This window comes from Gymnogyps californianus, chromosome 4 (genome assembly GCF_018139145.2).
Source record: "Gymnogyps californianus isolate 813 chromosome 4, ASM1813914v2, whole genome shotgun sequence".
NCBI classification, from domain to species: Eukaryota; Metazoa; Chordata; class Aves; order Accipitriformes; family Cathartidae; genus Gymnogyps; species Gymnogyps californianus.
Genome location: NC_059474.1, coordinates 27,478,824 through 27,496,031, shown reverse-complemented (window position 1 = coordinate 27,496,031; position 17,208 = coordinate 27,478,824). Strand labels below are relative to the sequence as shown.

At 35.5% G+C, this 17,208-nt stretch overlaps 1 protein-coding gene across 1 annotated transcript in view; it reads left to right on the top strand.

Annotated features, from left to right (window-relative positions):
* The window catches only part of ATP8A1 (ATPase phospholipid transporting 8A1), a 125,593-nt gene that overhangs the window by 67,180 nt on the left and 41,205 nt on the right, over positions 1-17,208 (top strand). Inside the window, exons 24-27 of the mRNA XM_050895569.1 lie at positions 1,235-1,299; positions 6,385-6,557; positions 14,576-14,759; positions 14,860-14,970. Coding sequence (XP_050751526.1) covers positions 1,235-1,299; positions 6,385-6,557; positions 14,576-14,759; positions 14,860-14,970 — 533 coding nt within the window. The remainder of the gene's footprint in view (positions 1-1,234; positions 1,300-6,384; positions 6,558-14,575; positions 14,760-14,859; positions 14,971-17,208) is intronic.

The following is a 17,208-nucleotide window of genomic DNA, read 5'->3' as shown; positions in this document are numbered from 1 at the left end:
GATTTAGAAATGATAGAAGTTGCTAGAGTAAAATTGCTTTCAGAACAGAAAGGTATCTCGTAAAAAATAGTAATATTATGTGGCATTCCAGAATTTAAATGTTAACTTATTTTTCAGTCACTAGTAGGGGGAGAATGGGGAATGGTGGATTCTTCCTCCGTCAGTAACAGGAAGAAAAGTTCATGTTATCATAGAGAGGAGGAAGAAAATAGGCTTTTGTGCTTTTTTTGTAGCATCTAAAATGAATTAAAAAGAATACATTGTTTGGATTTTGACAGTAAGAGGGAATAATATTAAGAAAATATAAGTATTCTTAGTTTCCCTTCTGTATTTTTCCTTCTTTCCAAGAAAGCTGGTAGGGACCATAATCTTAACTAAAGCAAAACAATACAGATTGTGCATTAAAGTACTATAAACTTTACCATCAGTCAGAGGTTTCCTTCTATTCTTTCCTTTTATTATCAAGGAGGAAAAAAATGAATCATGAATTAACTGATTTCAGCAGCAATAAATCTGTATTTTTAAGTAGTAATACATGAAAGCTGCATTTAAGATTTAATATTCTTTGCATATGAGCGTATCAGCACTTCTGCAGTAGCCTGGGTATGTGCCCAAAATAGAGCATTATTTTGGTCATATGGATCCTTTTTATTACTATTATTATTTTTAATCTTAAAGAACTTTTTGTATGCACATGATACAGTTGATCTAAGGTTATTTTCATTAGTACCTTCAGGTTTGAGGCAATACACGTAATACCGGTATTTTCACTTTATTAAGAACGGTGATATATATTTGCCTAAGCAGCCTGCGTCATTAGCACACAGCATACATTCTGTTTAAAGCATCAAAGAATAAAAGAAAAGAATGGGAACATGTATATATGCAAATTTTGTATGAAATGCAAGTTGCATTCCAAAAATTTGCAAGGCTGAGGGAGACCTGTTTGCTGTTTCCTGTAACTCCCTGTAAAGATGTTTCTTGTCCTGCTGAGCACCTCTGTGAATTAGGCACGACATTTGCAAGTTGCAACAAGGAAAAGTCTGACTGTTCTGACTTAGTACCTGTGTGTCTAATTTTTATAGAATGCGATATAATTCTTTTACCATTGATTTCAGCTGGGGAAGTCTTATTTTTAATATTGTCTGTAGTTCTCTTACAGGAAAAAAATGCTTTGCTATATAATAATGGATTTTGTGGAACAAATTTTTGAAAACAAAAATGTTTTTAACAGGTCACTCCTGTAAACTTTTGAGAAAGAACATGGGACTAATTGTTATAAATGAAGGCTCTCTTGATGTAAGTAAAATCTGCAAAGTTTTCAGTTAATGAAACGTTATTTTACTGCTTAAAATATCCAGACGTCATGGTGGAGGTGGCCTGAAAAATAACTTGGAGCATCTATTTATCTGAACAAACACAGAAAATTCTGCTAAAACAACGGTTTGTTTCTGTTTGGTTGGTTGGTTTGGGGGGTTGCTTTTTTGTTTGTTTTTATAATCTTCTCAGTTAATTTTAGTATTGCATACTTGGAAGACGGTATGGTCTTTGTGACAAAACATTACTGAATAACTAGAAACTTAGTCTACAGCGTCCAAAACAGCTGTGTAGCTACTACACAAATGAACTTCATAACGATGAGCAAACAAATTCCATGCAGTGAAGTGACTCCATCCATGCAGGCACAAAGCCAGGAGCTTCACATGCTTCTAGTAGCACCTAGCAGTCCCCAAACTAACTAATCCTAAGTTCCTTTCTAGCGCTGTTTCTTACAGAATACTTAGTATATGCCAAAAATTAATTGTTACTGTGTGGTTAAGCAGCTGAAATTGTAATCAGATGTTGAAGTACAAGTAAGGGTTAAAACTACCAACTTGCAAGTATACAGTGCTCTGTAGAGAAGAGATTCTTCAGGTAAGGTAGGAATCCAATATTAAGTGAAAAATCCCATGAGGGGAAAGAACTTAAATCCTTTTACCACCCTCTAAGGGAGCCTTAAATGAACTTAGAAGTGGAAGAATTTCCTCACTGGGAAGATTCACTATCCAGAAGGCTTCAGGAGGAAACCCTGAAGTGAAGTTTACTGTACTCTGTATTGTGGTCAGGTTGCTCAAGATAGGACTTAGGGAGAGAAAGTGAAAAGAAAGTATGAGAATCAGCAGGAGCGCCTTAACTGAAGGATTCCATGTTAGCATGTAAGAGTAGGCTACAACATGAATTAAAATACTTACTATTTTTTTAAATAAGTACTTATTTAAATGTTGTGACCCATTTAGAATAACACATTTTCAATGTTAGTATGAAATTAATCATGATGACTGTATTTCAAATATAAATTGTTTTAAGCAACATATTTTTGCTGATAAAATTTAAAATAAAATCCCAAACACAGGACAGGCAGAAGCTGTTGATTAATGTCTGGAACCAGAGTATGTTGATATAGTAAGCAACTTTTGACACAAGTAGCCTGTGATATTAATGGAGAGAGGCAATTTTCTTTTCTTAGTTTAGTTCATTAAATGCCTTTTGAAAGATTGTGATTGTTGTTTGCTGAAAAAAACAGGGAAGGTTTTTGGTTCAAGCCCTTAACTTTGCTTTTGAGTTTTTCCTCAACCAATCTCTGAGTAAAAATTAACCAATGCAAGTGAGAACTTCTGTTGTATATTTAGGTTATTTACACAGACAGTTGGATTTCAGAACTACTGCAATGCTGAATAGATTTGAAGTGCAAAAGATTGACTACTTTGTATGCTTCTTCATATGTAATGAAATAAAGTGAGGTAGTTTTATTTAACTACTAAAAGGGGTCCAATAAAAACTCATTAAACAAGCATTGCACATTAACCACTTCTAGTGTGATGATTAAAAAGTTGAATAAATATATATTAAGCAATATATTTTAAAAATAAATGTATATAAATATAGTTTAAGAATAAAAGATAGTATCTGATATGATAACTGCACTGTACTCCCTGTTTCAAACTGAAGTGTCTAGATTGTGTAGAGATTGAGACATCCTTTCCCTACATGCACAAAGTACGTTCAGAGTACATGGGGATGCAGATATCATATGGCAGCTGAAATTGCATATGCAAACTGGTCGCTTGCAAGTCTGTCTGTGGTGATAACATAAATCGTGTTTTTTCAGGAGCAGATAAATGTAGTAATCAGATAGTTTGAGGGCAAGAGGCAGTTCAAAAAATAATAATAAACTAACTCTATGCCAATATTTTAACAAGAGACTGCATTAAAAGTTGTCTGCCTCATTTGATGGTGCACGTTTCACTGTTTGATTAATGTATACCTTGTGTCCTACCTTTTGCTTGCTGGTGTGGTTGGAATCAGATGTCAGTCTCCATTTCTAGTGCGACTGGTTGAGTCAAAAATGGCCTTGAAAATTCTGATGGAGGAGTGGAGTGTGTCTCAGGAAATGGAGAGAGGGATGGACTGCTGTGATTGTAGAACCTTGAGTCAGTGCGGCTGCCAAGGGTGGATGCCATTCCTCTTTCTTCTCTGCATACCAACAACAGCTGGCAAGAGGCCGTAATACTTAGTTGGAATATGGCTGAAACGTTGGCTTTTGAGCAGCAGAGGTCCACCTCTTGTACTGGGGACTCTGTCCCTTACTTTGTAGGGACACTGTGCTCCCATGAGGGCTGCTGGACAACCCAGTTGCCTCAGCACAGGAGGAACTGAGCAGCCATGAAACCTTGAAGAAAAAAATCCCAGTGTAGTGGGACCTGTGTATTTAGGATCTTTGAGAAGAGTTGCTCTGTGGCAGTCCTCTCCTTGGCTCTGCAAGGTATGGGTATAGCCTCTTGGCTATGTAAAGATGTTGATATGTTCATAGGAATTAGGAAGGTTGGCTTCTCTTGGTCTGCATACTCTTTGCAGTACTGAAAAGAGTGGTGGTAAGTGGATGCTTCTTGCCCTTGCTGTTAAAATAATAGTACAATATCTGTTGCATACTAGTGGCTTCTTCTAAAAAGGAGTTAGCTCAACTCTAATCCTTTTAGGGACAGGCAGGGTCCCCTGGTATGACATGTAAAACAGATTTAACAAAACAAATACCTCCTCAATTTGGTCATTATTATGACCTTAGCACGCAAGACAGAGGAAGTTAGAGTAAAAAAAAAAAAAGTATTTGTTTAGACTGTATCCCAGCTCTGTGAACTCAGTTTACAAAGAATATGCTGAAATAAGAGATCCTCTTTTGTATGAACAATATCCTTATTTATGGAATTAAAAGAAAAATACCCCAAATGCGCTCATCCCCCAATCCCCAGTTAGCATTGGCTGGTATAGAACTGGAAAGACTTCCAGAAAGCATTTAGATATCTGTATTTTTTGCAACATTATTTGTTTTGAGGCTCCACTCCACATCTGCTTAGCTTCACAAACAAAATATGTTTTTGTTAGTGAGTTCTTATAGTTGTATAAAAGAACAGTGGATTTTATTTTGCCTTCATATTAACCTAATGGACTGCTAAATTTCAGTATAGTACTGTTAATCGTAGACAGAAATCATAACATAGCCTTATTCTTTTAATTGTTAACTTAATAATACTTAAACTGAAACTAGAAAATAATTTGGTTACCATTCAGTTTCACTAAGAAATACTTAATGGAAATAGTGTAGAAGTGAATAAGGGACGTTTTGATACTGCTTTTAATTTAAGGCATTGGATTTCAGCATAGAACTACATGTAAGCCCACAAAGGAATTTAAAATATGACAGTTTTACAGTTGAGGTAAATGTTTTGTATTGTCTTGGGGGGTTTTTTGTTTGTTTTAATATGTAGCATGCCTGGAGCCACCTGATGGCATGTCTGTTTGTGATAAAAAATTAAGGTCAATTTAAACAGAAGAGTTTATACTGCATGTGTGAGAAGAAACAATAGATGAGAGGAATATGAATTTTCAGGCTCTTGTATTGCTTAAATTTAGTCAGAAGCTAAATAGTCCATGGAGATGAGAAAAATTGATACTTTCTTTACGTTGCAATATTTCTTAATCAGAGAAGACGCTCTGAAAAATAGTTACAGAAGTTATTGTCATTTTAAAGACTTTCTAACATGTAATTTTAAACAGTGGCACCTCATTTCCCTTGCAGTTTCTATGGGGGGAGAGCCAGGAAACCTGAAGTGCAGAATTCCCCAACAGCCTAATCTCCTTTTAGATAAACCAATGAATCTTTAGAAGGCCCGTGGAAGCAAAGTAGGCAAAAACCATGGACAACAATGTGTGGAACTGGGAGGAGTAAGTTGGGTGGGAAAGGCAAAGCAATATCTTTAATTTCATTTCAGAGGATTTTGAGATTTGTCATTACTTCTCAGCGTTTTATTTTTAGGTGGTTACACCAATTTTTATTTATGTATGCCTGGCATCACTGAAGTAGCACAATTATTTGGTTGTTAAGCTTGTAGAAAAATATAGGAACATTGTTGTCATAGGATGTTACTAGTTTCCAAATTCGATACTTTATAAGCAGAAGTTTTGTTTTCATCTTCCTTTTTCCTCTAAAACGCTTCTTAGTTCTGGGTTGTGAAGCAGGAAACAATAGAAGAAGAGTATGGTGTAGCTCTACGAAGGCCATTCAAAAAGAAAGAAATGCAACAACCGATTTTTTTCTTCTTCATGACACTCTATGGTAGAGCTGTACTGTAACTAACTAGATATTAGCGACCTCCCCAAAGCAGGCTATGAAGTCCTGCTGCATAAATACAGATGATTGTGTTGTCTACTGAAGATAATTTGAAGTTCTCAGTACTGGACCATGGAATAGTGACTTGTGCAGGTGTGATTCAGACTGTCCTTAGCAACTGAACAATACAAAATATGATCCCTTCTATAACATGTAGTTGATGTGGGCTTATCTTAAAAATATAAATTTAATATGATAGTTAGAATTGTCAGTTATAATGCATGTACTTATATTATGAATTGTCTCTGTTTCTTTTACTTTTTTCTAAACATTTAGGACCATTTTATATAGTAGTGAACAGAAATTGTTTCTTCTGGTATCTATATATATGTGAATCTTCTTTTGCATAGGTATATAAAAAACTTATTTAATAATATCTTTTAGCAAACATATGGCAACAATAGTTGCATACTCAAAGAGCATTAAGAGTTCCACCATAACTTATACACATTTTTTTTTGGCAGAGTGTGAGAGCAATCCTACACACCATTTCTACTGTGGTTTCTAATAGTACAGCTGTTGCAAATACTTTTTTCGTTTTATACTGTCTATTTGATAGCATAATCAAAAGTAGTTTCCTCAAAAAATGAAATGCCAGTGTTCCTGATCACACTGAAAAAACAAATTTGGACTTAATAGTAGGAATTAAAAATAATGGACACAATTTTTTTGTGCAACAGGGAACAAGAGAGACGCTTAGCCATCATTGCAGTACTCTTGGTGATGCTTTAAGGAAGGAAAATGATTTTGCTCTCATCATTGATGGTAAATCTTTGAAGTATGCTTTGACATTTGGAGTGAGACAGTATTTCCTGGATTTGGCTTTGTCATGTAAAGCTGTTATTTGTTGCAGGTAAGGTTTATATTATTCTTTCTCTACAGTATTTTTCTTGACATATAAAAATTCAGAAAATTCTTTTATTTCAGAGAAAATACACATATCCATGTTGTCCAACCATGAAATATAAAAAAAACAAAAAACTTCAGTAGCTGAAGTTATGAAATACAGTCATTCAAGCAACATACTTCTGTAGAGCAGTCTGCAACAGAGTGTACCTGTCAAAGTCATTCAGATTGCGTATACCCAGAAAAATATTTGTTACCTGTCAAGGGTAGTGTCAGCAAGATTGAGACACTGATCTTAACCTTAAATTGATACTACAGTTAACTGCAGGTTTTAGCACATCTGGGTACTACTCTGGGTGATTTTTATTTCCTGAAGCTGATGAAAACACCTTTTTTTTTTTTTTTTTTTTTTTTTAATTATTCCTGATTGTTTTGGGGTTCTTTTATACAATCAGACCTTTCATCCTTTCCTGTAAACATGTCATGGTTTAGCCCCAGTCAGCAGCCAAGCACCACACAGATGCTCCCTCACTCCCCGTCCCCCCTCTCCCCGCTCCCGGTGGGATGGGGAAGAGAATCAGGAAAGAAGGCAGAACTCATGGGTTGAGATAAGAAAGGTTTAATAACTAAAGTAAAATATAATACTAACAATAATAATAAAATATAATCATAGTAATGAAAAGGAATATAACAAAAAAAGGAAGGGGGTGGGGGGGGAAACAACCAGTGATGCACAATGCAATTGCTCACCACCCACTGACCGATGCCAGAGCCGCAGTCCGCCCCTCCTGGCCAGCTCCCCCCTGTTTATATACTGGGCATGACGTTCCATGATATGGAATATCCCTTTGGCTAGTTCAGGTCAGCTGTCTGGCTATGCTCCCTCCCAGCTTCTTGCACACCTGCTTGCTGGCAGAGCATGGGAAACTGAAAAGTCCTTGGCTTAAGATAAGCGCTACTTAGCAACAACTAAAACATCAGAGTGTTATCAACATCATTCTCACACTAAATCCAAAACACAGCACTGTACCAGCTACTAAGAAGAGAGTTAACTCTGTCCCAGCCGAAACCAGGACAAAACATCAGCTATTAGAGCTGTAAGCTTACCATAACAAGGGAACTTTTTCCAGATCAAAGAAAATTAAATATCTGCTTTCTTTAAATAAACACAATATGAAAGCAGTTTGCCTTGCCTCTTAATATTTCCAGATTTATATTAAGGAAGGAATACATAGCACTGTATAAGTGATAGCTTATGTGTTTTGGGGCCTTCTTGCATTTTTATGGCATTAAACACAAAAACTGCAAAAGTCTCCTAGGCAGTACATCACCTTTTCTACATTTGAATGATTGAACGAAAAGGGAAGTTGGGTGCTTGGAAGCTAGATAAACATTGACAGGAGCAGTTCTTGTTTAAAGAACTTGTTTTAGGCCAAGTGATTAATCTGTCAAAAAGCAGAAGTAAGGACTTTTCTTTACAAGACCATTGGCAACACAGGTAGGATATCTGTATTAGAAATGCAGTCAAACATTCCAGAACTGTGGAAATCGCTGCTGTTTTCATCAGTGTCTGAGCTATTACAAGGATAGCCAGTTAATGTTCTCAGAGTATTTTTCACTATTTTGACCTTTGTAGTAGTGTGGAAAAAGTTGTTTCCTATATTAAAATAGGAAAAGTTAACTCAGAAACAAGGTATTCAAGCTCTTCTAGAGTCCCTATAGCTTGCTGTTTCTCCATACACAACAGTGTCACAAATTCAAGTTCGCACAATTAATGTAGTACTGAAATTTTTAGGATTGTCTGTGTATTCAAGTTACATCTAATTCTATATTTAAATAGGATGCTGTGTCTGATAATAATTGCTTTAGAAAAAGAATCTATGAAAAAGGAGGTCAGCCTGGATTTTGTACAAGAACAAAATAATTCTTAAAATTCAGCATCACTTCTTACCAAATTCAAATCTTCTTTCAGTAAATTATATAAGCCTACTACCTCGCTATTGCCTATCTTATTATCTACCTGAAGGTAGAGACATGGTCTGTACAAATGTGAAAACTGCTGTAACTACACCTTGATAGATTGCCTGCTTTTGATTAATAAGATAAATAAATGGAAGGTTCTTGCATTCAGGTAGAGAGTTTGATAATGTTCCATTAAGATAAAGCAGATCCATCTGAAAAATCAGTGTTCAAAATGGAGCTATTTTTCTGCCTTGCAAAAGGACAAGGAAAAGCAGATGAGGTTATAGTATCCAAGTAAACACCTGGTTTGTAGTCTTTCCATCCTTTCTGTCAAGTGATACGTTATGCCACCAAGTGATTTTTTTATTAATTTTTTTTATGGTTTAGCTTTGTAGCCATGCTCCAGCATGAAACACTCTGAATTTCAAACTAAGGTCTTACTGTCTTTTAAACAGAGATCTTACACTGATACACAGTTTATACCGTGTGTAAACATTTTTCTAACAGCAGTAGTCTTTCTTACAGGCAAGTTGGAGCTATGTGCTTGTTCTACTAGTTCCAGTTTTGCTCAGTATAGTAAGTAACAAGCAGGAGATGCATGTAGAACTGCTCTTTCAAAACTATGGGGTTTTTTTTCCTCTTTCCTTGATTCGAAAATACATTTTATACCATTTGAAGAGACAATATTGCCATTTCTGTTGAATTATAGAACCATTGAAGATATTCTGTACATATAGCTGTCTTTTAGTGGTAGCATGTTTGTGATGAAACAAAAAAAAGTGCAAAATGAAAGTTTCTGTTCTAGTAGCATTCTCTCTGCTATTTCTACATTTCTGTAATATACTTAGGTCAGCTGGTTTCAATACAAGTCTAGGTATATGCTCTGACATATTTTGTGGTTGTTTAAAAATTGGCTGCAGGTTTAAAACTAAAATATTTGCTTATAACACTCACTGTTTTAGTATGTGCTTTTTTAATATCATATGCGTCTCAAAAGACAAAATTCTGTCAAAATATTTATTTCTGTTAATGCTCCATCTTCAGTAACAAAAACTTAATTTCCTTGTTTGTGAGCTTGAAAATAAAAAGTTTAAAAATGGTAATTTTTAATTAAGGTAAATTACTTAAATATGTATCGTCCTGACTAAATGAAACTGTAGGCCTTTTCTCCATCCATATAAAGGCAGGAAATGTTTTAAGCATTCCTTGGTTTTAAAAGTACAAATTACATCACTTTCTTTGAAGTTTTCAGACTGTATTCACTTGTTCAGAAGCATTTATTACCAATGGATTCTTCCTAAGACTAGCCATAACACAGATGAAGCTGACAAATATTCAGTAGACATTTCACTTCAAAAATCTGTATATGTTATTAATTCCAAGCAGATGTTTGGCTTAAAGACTTTGATGAACTGAATTCCCACTCTATATTGGCTTCAGAGTAATGTGTGCAAGAGGAATGTTAACTGGATTATTCTGTAGTAAAAATGTACAGCTAAGAGTGAACAAAAGATATTTTTTATTCATTTCACCATGAACTTGATGCACCAGGCAGTGAGAGTAAGTGCCATCTTCTAACTGCTTCTCTAACATTGTCTGAAAGGGAAATAAGCCACTGTTCCTGGAAGGTTAAAAAGATGAAAAAGAAGTTCTCAGGTCAGCAATCTTCTATAGAAGCTGGGCGAGTCTTGATACAATACTCATCAGCAAAGTTCAAATAAAGCATGTAACAAAAGATCATAGAAATGCTTTTTGATATACTTGGACCACAGAATTTTTCTGAAGGGCTGTTGCCCAGAAGCTTTCATCCCAAGTTTGCCACAAGGCTGTACTCATCCCAAGTACCTTCTTCAAAAGTCAGATAGCATGTGTTGCACAGGCTGCTGAATAAAGTAATTAGACAGCTACCTTCAATCCGAAGGCTGTATTATTTTTCACTCCTTCATTTTTTGCTTTTGAAAACATCACACAATTAAATTTTATGCAACCTTTTTGTCTGGTATATTGCACTTAAAGCTTAAGAAATTTTACTTAATCGGCACAGAGTAGGATTGGGGTTTTTTTTCAGCTGATGGAATATCACCCAAAGGTGAACCATGAGAAGGTGTCCTCTGGTAAATGGAGAGGAGAACCAGAAGAGCTACAAGGATGTTACTGGAACCCAGTGGTAGTTAGCATATTGTATGTGAGCAAAGACGAGCATAGATACCATTTACCCAGTTTCCCTTCACAACGCTGTCTCAGTGTTAAGCACGATGGTCTAGGAAAGAGAGGCAACCACCGTTAGTGTACCCCTATGCTGGTAACTCCGTAATCTACCTAATGTTGACGTTTAATCTAGTTGTTGAAACTTTTTTTTTTTCCTTCCTATAACTTTATAGGGTAGGTAAAATGAAAAATACTGACATTTGCTAGAGAAAAATGGAAAATATTTTCTTTTTTCTTTTCCAAATGAGCTATGGACCTTATATTATTCCTTCATATTTATTCTGTGACACTGAAATTGAATCAAGTACCAGTCTGTTCCGCAGTAAGAAGAGTACCTTGGTGATACGGACTGAAGTCGTAAACTGATACCGTTGAAAGTGTGGTGTATAGTGAAATTGTGTCATTATGATGCATACTTAAGATCTCATTCTACGAAAGACAAGGGGGATTGTAGTTGGAACAAATAATACAACAAAATGCTTCAAATGTAATGTTAATGAATTTATAGAAGAGATAGTGTGCTTTAATTTCAGAATTTACGTAACTGGGTATAAAATATATGCAGGAAGACAGATCATGATCTCTCAATTTTTTTTTTTAATCATTTCTATTTAAAATTTGTTGTTTTAAAACAGTTCTCTCTAATATGCTTGGTAAGTTGACTTCCTCCACCAGGAATAGTTTGGGATCCTCTTTCAGCTTTTAAGTAGTCTGAGTTTCAGAAACGTTGTATAAGTTTCAACTAGTAAGAATTGTGATTGTTACTGTAATTTACTGGTTTAGATAAAACTTAATTCTTCATGGATGTTATATGAATAAATGTGTGTTTCAGGACATAAAAAGCATGTCTAGAAAACCTTGGTTTTCTCCTACAGTTTTAAGCTATGTTTCAGAATAATCATGATCAACCTTAGATGGCTAAAAACTTAAAAAGCCTTTATTTTAGTGGGAAAGGGCTTTCCTTTCATAGGAAATTAATGTTGGTTTGGTGAAATTTACATTTCTAAAGGACATACTCATCAAAATTTCTCAAAGACTGTTTCTACTTTTGCCCTTGTTAGCTTTTCTCAAATCTTTGTAACTTGGATTTGTTAATAAAAGAAATGGATAATGGATAATATCAGCAGTGCGATGTCAGAGATTTGGGTTTTTTCTGAACTTTTTCACCACTCTGCTGCATTTACGTTTTCAGTGAACACCATGAAATCAGTCACCAGCCTCAGCTGTCAATTCTAAGAAGAAGTTAGGTTTCCTTTTTTTACGTTTATAGCTTATCTGTCATGTGAACATTGGATTTTGTTATGCTATCTCTCTTTTTGGTTTGGTTTTTTGTTTGTTTTTTTTTAAAGTTGTGTTCTAATTGCATTCTTATTCAGGCAGAATGGAAGGTAACTGACATGGCCATTAGCTTCAGCAGTCATGTAATTGCTTGTTGGTTGTGGTTTTGGCAGCTATGGTAGAGTTTACAGATAGCTAGAAAAAGTGCTGGCCAAGCATTGCCGTTAGTATCTGTGTGCTTAATGCAAAGAATGTAATTGGTGCCTCAGTGTTCTTTAACTGTAAAAACTTAGTGTTGAATGTGGAGAATTTAATATTTCTTTCTTCTTTATTTGGAAGGAGATGGGGGGTTTGTTCTGTGTCTGTGGTTTTTGGAGGGGGGACAGGAAGAAGTGTGATGAGGAAATTTATATGACCGGTTGGAAAAGAAAACTTTTCCTCTCAAATTGAATTATGGATCAAAAGTTTGGTCCGAATAGAGAGCATTTTAACCTATAATGTCAGTCTGTCCACTATCAAGACAGGCAAATCATTCAGCCTTGGCTGTAATGCCAGAGATCAGTGGGCAGACAGGAACATTTTATTATGCCATGTACTGAAAAATAATTTGACTAATGTATATAGTTGGAAAGATTTTGTTTCTTTTGTAGGTGGCTTGTTTTTATTATTGCCCTCATTAGCACTGCTTTTGTGATCTTAAAAATCGATCAATATAAATAGGACAGTACTTTTTGCCACATTCACTTACCAGATTTGATAGAATTCTTTGAGCTATAATTCTTCAAACTAGAAAGGATTTGCCCATCAGGAATCTCATTAATAATATAACAGTATAATTTTCTCAAGTATCATGAGGCCTTCCAGTATTCACATACTTATGAGAATGGTGCCTTTGGGACCTTCAGCTTGCAGGATCTTTTGTGTGGAACTTTAGGACTACAGGGATGCCATAATACAGCTGAATTTTTGGTGTCTGGTGGTAACGTTTCTTTTTGTTACTGAGCTTGTGAGTGCCATACAGCAGTCTCGGTTCAGGTGCGAACTATACTCCTGAACTACACAGGCCATGTTACTTGGCAGTATCCCAGTGAGCAGCAATATAGAGCGTGCTCAGGAAGGAACATTATTTAGAAGTAATTGCTTTTTTGTGCTTTTCCTTTGCAAATTTGTTCCCCAAAACTTGTATTCTTAATTTCTTGTCTATTTCTGTGGTTTTATTTTTATTTTTTGACCTGGAAGAGTTAAGTCAGGTTATGAGCATCCCTATATAATCCTTAACCCTGAAATTTTGTCACTGCAGGGGGAATCTTCCACAGCCCAAATTGCAAAGTTGCAGAAGCTTATGGTACCAGAGGGTTTATTGCCATGGGTGTGCATACAGAAGACTTGTAGGAAATGAATTACAAATACACGGTTTTTCTCCAGTTTTGGGTGTCAGTATATATCCAGTGGCAAGTTCTGCTTCTTATCCATGTCTAGTTTTTGCGTGGAGGCGTCTAGAATGAGTTCATCTGGAATGCTGGAAAGATAGCTGAGGAAAGGACGGTTCTTCACCAGCTGCACATCCCCAGCTCCACAGCAGGGATCATGCTTTGGTACCAGAATCGCTCTCTTTGTAGGAAGCAGTGAACGGGGGCTGGGAGGAGACAGACTCAGAGCTTATTGCATTTCTTCTTGTTTCTGTTTGTACCATGAAACAAGAGGGGCAGGGTTTGATCCTTGACTCCAGTGCCAGGAAGCACAAGAGTGGATTGCCACACTGCTTAGGGTTTGCTCCTTCCCTTCCCCACCCTGTGAAACACAGCAGTCCTAGCACATAGTTTCTGTATATTATTTTCAGTTACGATGTCTCAAATACTACAAGGACTGAATTTCAGCATACAGAGTAGAACTTTTACAACGTGAAATGGAAGGTACACGTGTGACACACACAATGGTAGATGGAGCCAAAACTGATATAGTTTCATCAATAGAGCTCTTGAGAGCCATCCCTGGAATAATTTGTCCCCTCCACTGTGGACAGGCATTTTCTTAGAGCAGTCCTGAAAAGAACAAGGGAGAAGTTACCAGCCATTAAACAAAGTGGAGGATCAAGAGTCAATGTTCAAAGTTGCTTCCTCTAATTTAGCAGTGTAGGCTATGTTAACATAGTGGCAGTCCACTCTGTCTGTTCCTGTTTCCTTTGACATCTGTCTTAAATATCTTGTTGTTTGTTTATAAAATACATATTTAAACAGAGAGGAAAATAAAAAGCGTAACAACAAAATATGCCAAAATCTGCAATTGTTGTAAGTTAATACTGGTAGTGGCAGCGTTTGGGGTTTCTTCCATTACTCTGTTTTAGGGGCCCATTGCTGTTTGACCTATGTCTCTCCAGTCCTATTAACATCTTGCTTCAACAAATCCAAGGTTTCTATGAATTTTTCTGGAAATGTGCTTTTAGCATATAGCCTAAAGGGCAATAACAAGACCATGTCACTGACCAGCATGTTAGTTGGCCTGGTATTATTATCTTTTCACAGAGTATAATGTTTTGAAAGTCCTGTATTAAACCTTTTTCTTTCTGTTACCCCTTAGGGTATCACCACTTCAAAAATCTGAAGTTGTAGAAATGGTTAAAAAACAAGTTAAGGTAGTTACTCTAGCGATTGGTGATGGAGCAAATGATGTTAGTATGATACAAACGGCACATGTTGGTGTTGGTATTAGTGGGAATGAAGGTCTACAGGCAGCTAATTCTTCAGACTACTCAATTGCTCAGGTAAATCATTACACTGTAAAATACTACAATAAAGGAGTTTAATATCAGATTAACATTGGTGTATGCATGTTCTGATTGTATGTTTGTTGATTTTTTGCAGTTCAAGTATTTGAAGAACTTGTTGTTGGTTCATGGAGCCTGGAATTATAACAGAGTAGCTAAATGCATCTTGTATTGTTTCTACAAGAATATAGTCCTTTATATTATCGAGGTAATTTTACAGTACAGTAAATGTTACTTCTTGAAAGTAAAAACTTTATTATTTTGAGCTTTTGATTATTATATATAATTTTAAAGAAGCATTTAAACTATCAATAAACACTTCCTGGTACTGAATCTTGCTTTTTAATAAACTGATCAATGTTAGTGATTTCTTTTTTTACTTTAAGAGACCCAATTGTCTTAAAAATACGTACTAAATATATGTACTGAATGTTTGTGTTGCGCAATACTGCTAGCTTATTAAAATTCTGTATCTATAACATCATTATAGTATTTAAAGAATACAGTTACAAGTAGCCTTAAATTTACTAAGAGATATATCGGGTTAAGCTCTTTGAGCTGGTATCAGTAACTGTCCAGTTCGCCATCTGAAGCCCTTTTTCAGGTCACTGTTGAACTGCAGGGCTGTTGCTGTTTTGAACAGTACTTAAGTTTTTTACATATATGTTTAGTTGCACTGTTGCATACCTTTCACTTGTTCATGGGGTAACCATGCCTCCTTAGGCTCTAGTTCATGAACAGGGATACTTCCCTGAAAGTAGCTGACCTAGTTTTCTCACCTGGGATTTTAAGGAGACTGGAAAAATACGGTAGTATGAGAGGACTGTGTTGTAATAAATGTACGTTTATTGGTAGGTATGGTTAAGACAGGATTTATAGCTATAGTTCTCATGACCTTCATGACCACATGGCAACCTTAATATTTTGAACATTTTTAAATGGATTTTTAAATTTCTTTTCTCCCCCTCCTTCATTTACTGTTCCTCTTTTTCTTTCGACAGCTGCTTGCTTTCTTATAACCAAATATGTATCTAGTAATTATGTTTATAATTGATCCAAACTTTATATTCACAATGATACTTTGGGTTAAAAATGTGGAAAAAAAAATTTAATTTGTTGCAAAGCTTGATCACAAAATAAGTTTTATAGGTCAGTCTTCTGTATTTTTATGTTAATGAGGTTAACAGTTATTCTTAAAACTTTCTTAGGTTTTTTAATATATTTTCAAATTAATATCTTAAACTTGCACAGTATGTGTCCGGTTTTTACTGAAAGAAAATGCCTTGTTTCTGTTAGACCTGATGTAAACATTAGGTTAGTGTTTCCGATTTTGATATTTACATATGTGATCTTAACGCTGTTGCAATATTTGAAAATACTTTAAACATCTTTTTATGTACAAGTGTTGTAGCCAAAAAGTGTGCATTTTTCTTAGCGTATTTTTTACACTTTCTAAATTTTCCTTTTTTTCCTCTTCACTGTGTTATTAACGTAAATAGATTTCAATCTGAGTAGTAGCAAGTTTGTAGCCTGTTTAGAAAAACATGAAGTAGGAAGCCATAGAAAAAGCAAATCCATTAAAGGATCCTTTTTTGCTTTAGAAGTGATGGCAGACTTTAGATCCTGCATTTCAAAAGCTGAATATCTGATTAAATGATCAGACTTCCAGAAGTACTGATTAGTAGTAGCTCTTGAAGTATTTGAAAAAACAGTATTAATGTGTACTTTGTGTTTATAGAAAACATACAAAGTTGGGCTTTAGAACATACTATCTTATTTTTCTTAATTTTTTGTCATTGTCACCTGCAAACACATTGTAAATTTATAACTTGAATCAGATATGAATATCCCACCGTTTGTATTCTTTGTGAAAGAAAGTTAAATGCAAGGTACAGAGATCATAGTCTAAAAATACAAAAGACTAGAAGAGGTAGTCTGCCGCCTGAGCGGATGGAAGGGCAAAGAGATCATTTTTATATGGGTTATGACCCTTTATATATAATGCATATAAGCATTTTGCCATGTACACCTTCTCTGGAAGACAAGATGACTTCTACTTGAATTCCTGTATACCCAACGTTTGTCAGCTCAGAAAACTTTCACAGATGTTAATAGCTCATGTCAATACTGTGAGTGAATGGGCAGAAATTCATCATTGAATGTCTCTAGAAAGGACAACTGCCAGTCTTGAATCTCTCTTTTCAGTTTTTTGTACGGATCAGGCGTGGGAGCAGAGAGCTCAATGAGTATTTGTAAGCTGCTGCTTAATATGCAGAAATGCTACATCAGGAAAACGTCTGTGAAGCTTTTGTGGCCACGCCTCCTCTGTCTTGGAGTTTAGCAAATAATACTATGAAAGGCATGTCTGGAAGTTGCTTTAAATAAGTTTCTTTTTATTAGCTGACAATAACTAAAAATACCTACCTTTACTTAATAGATGCTTATT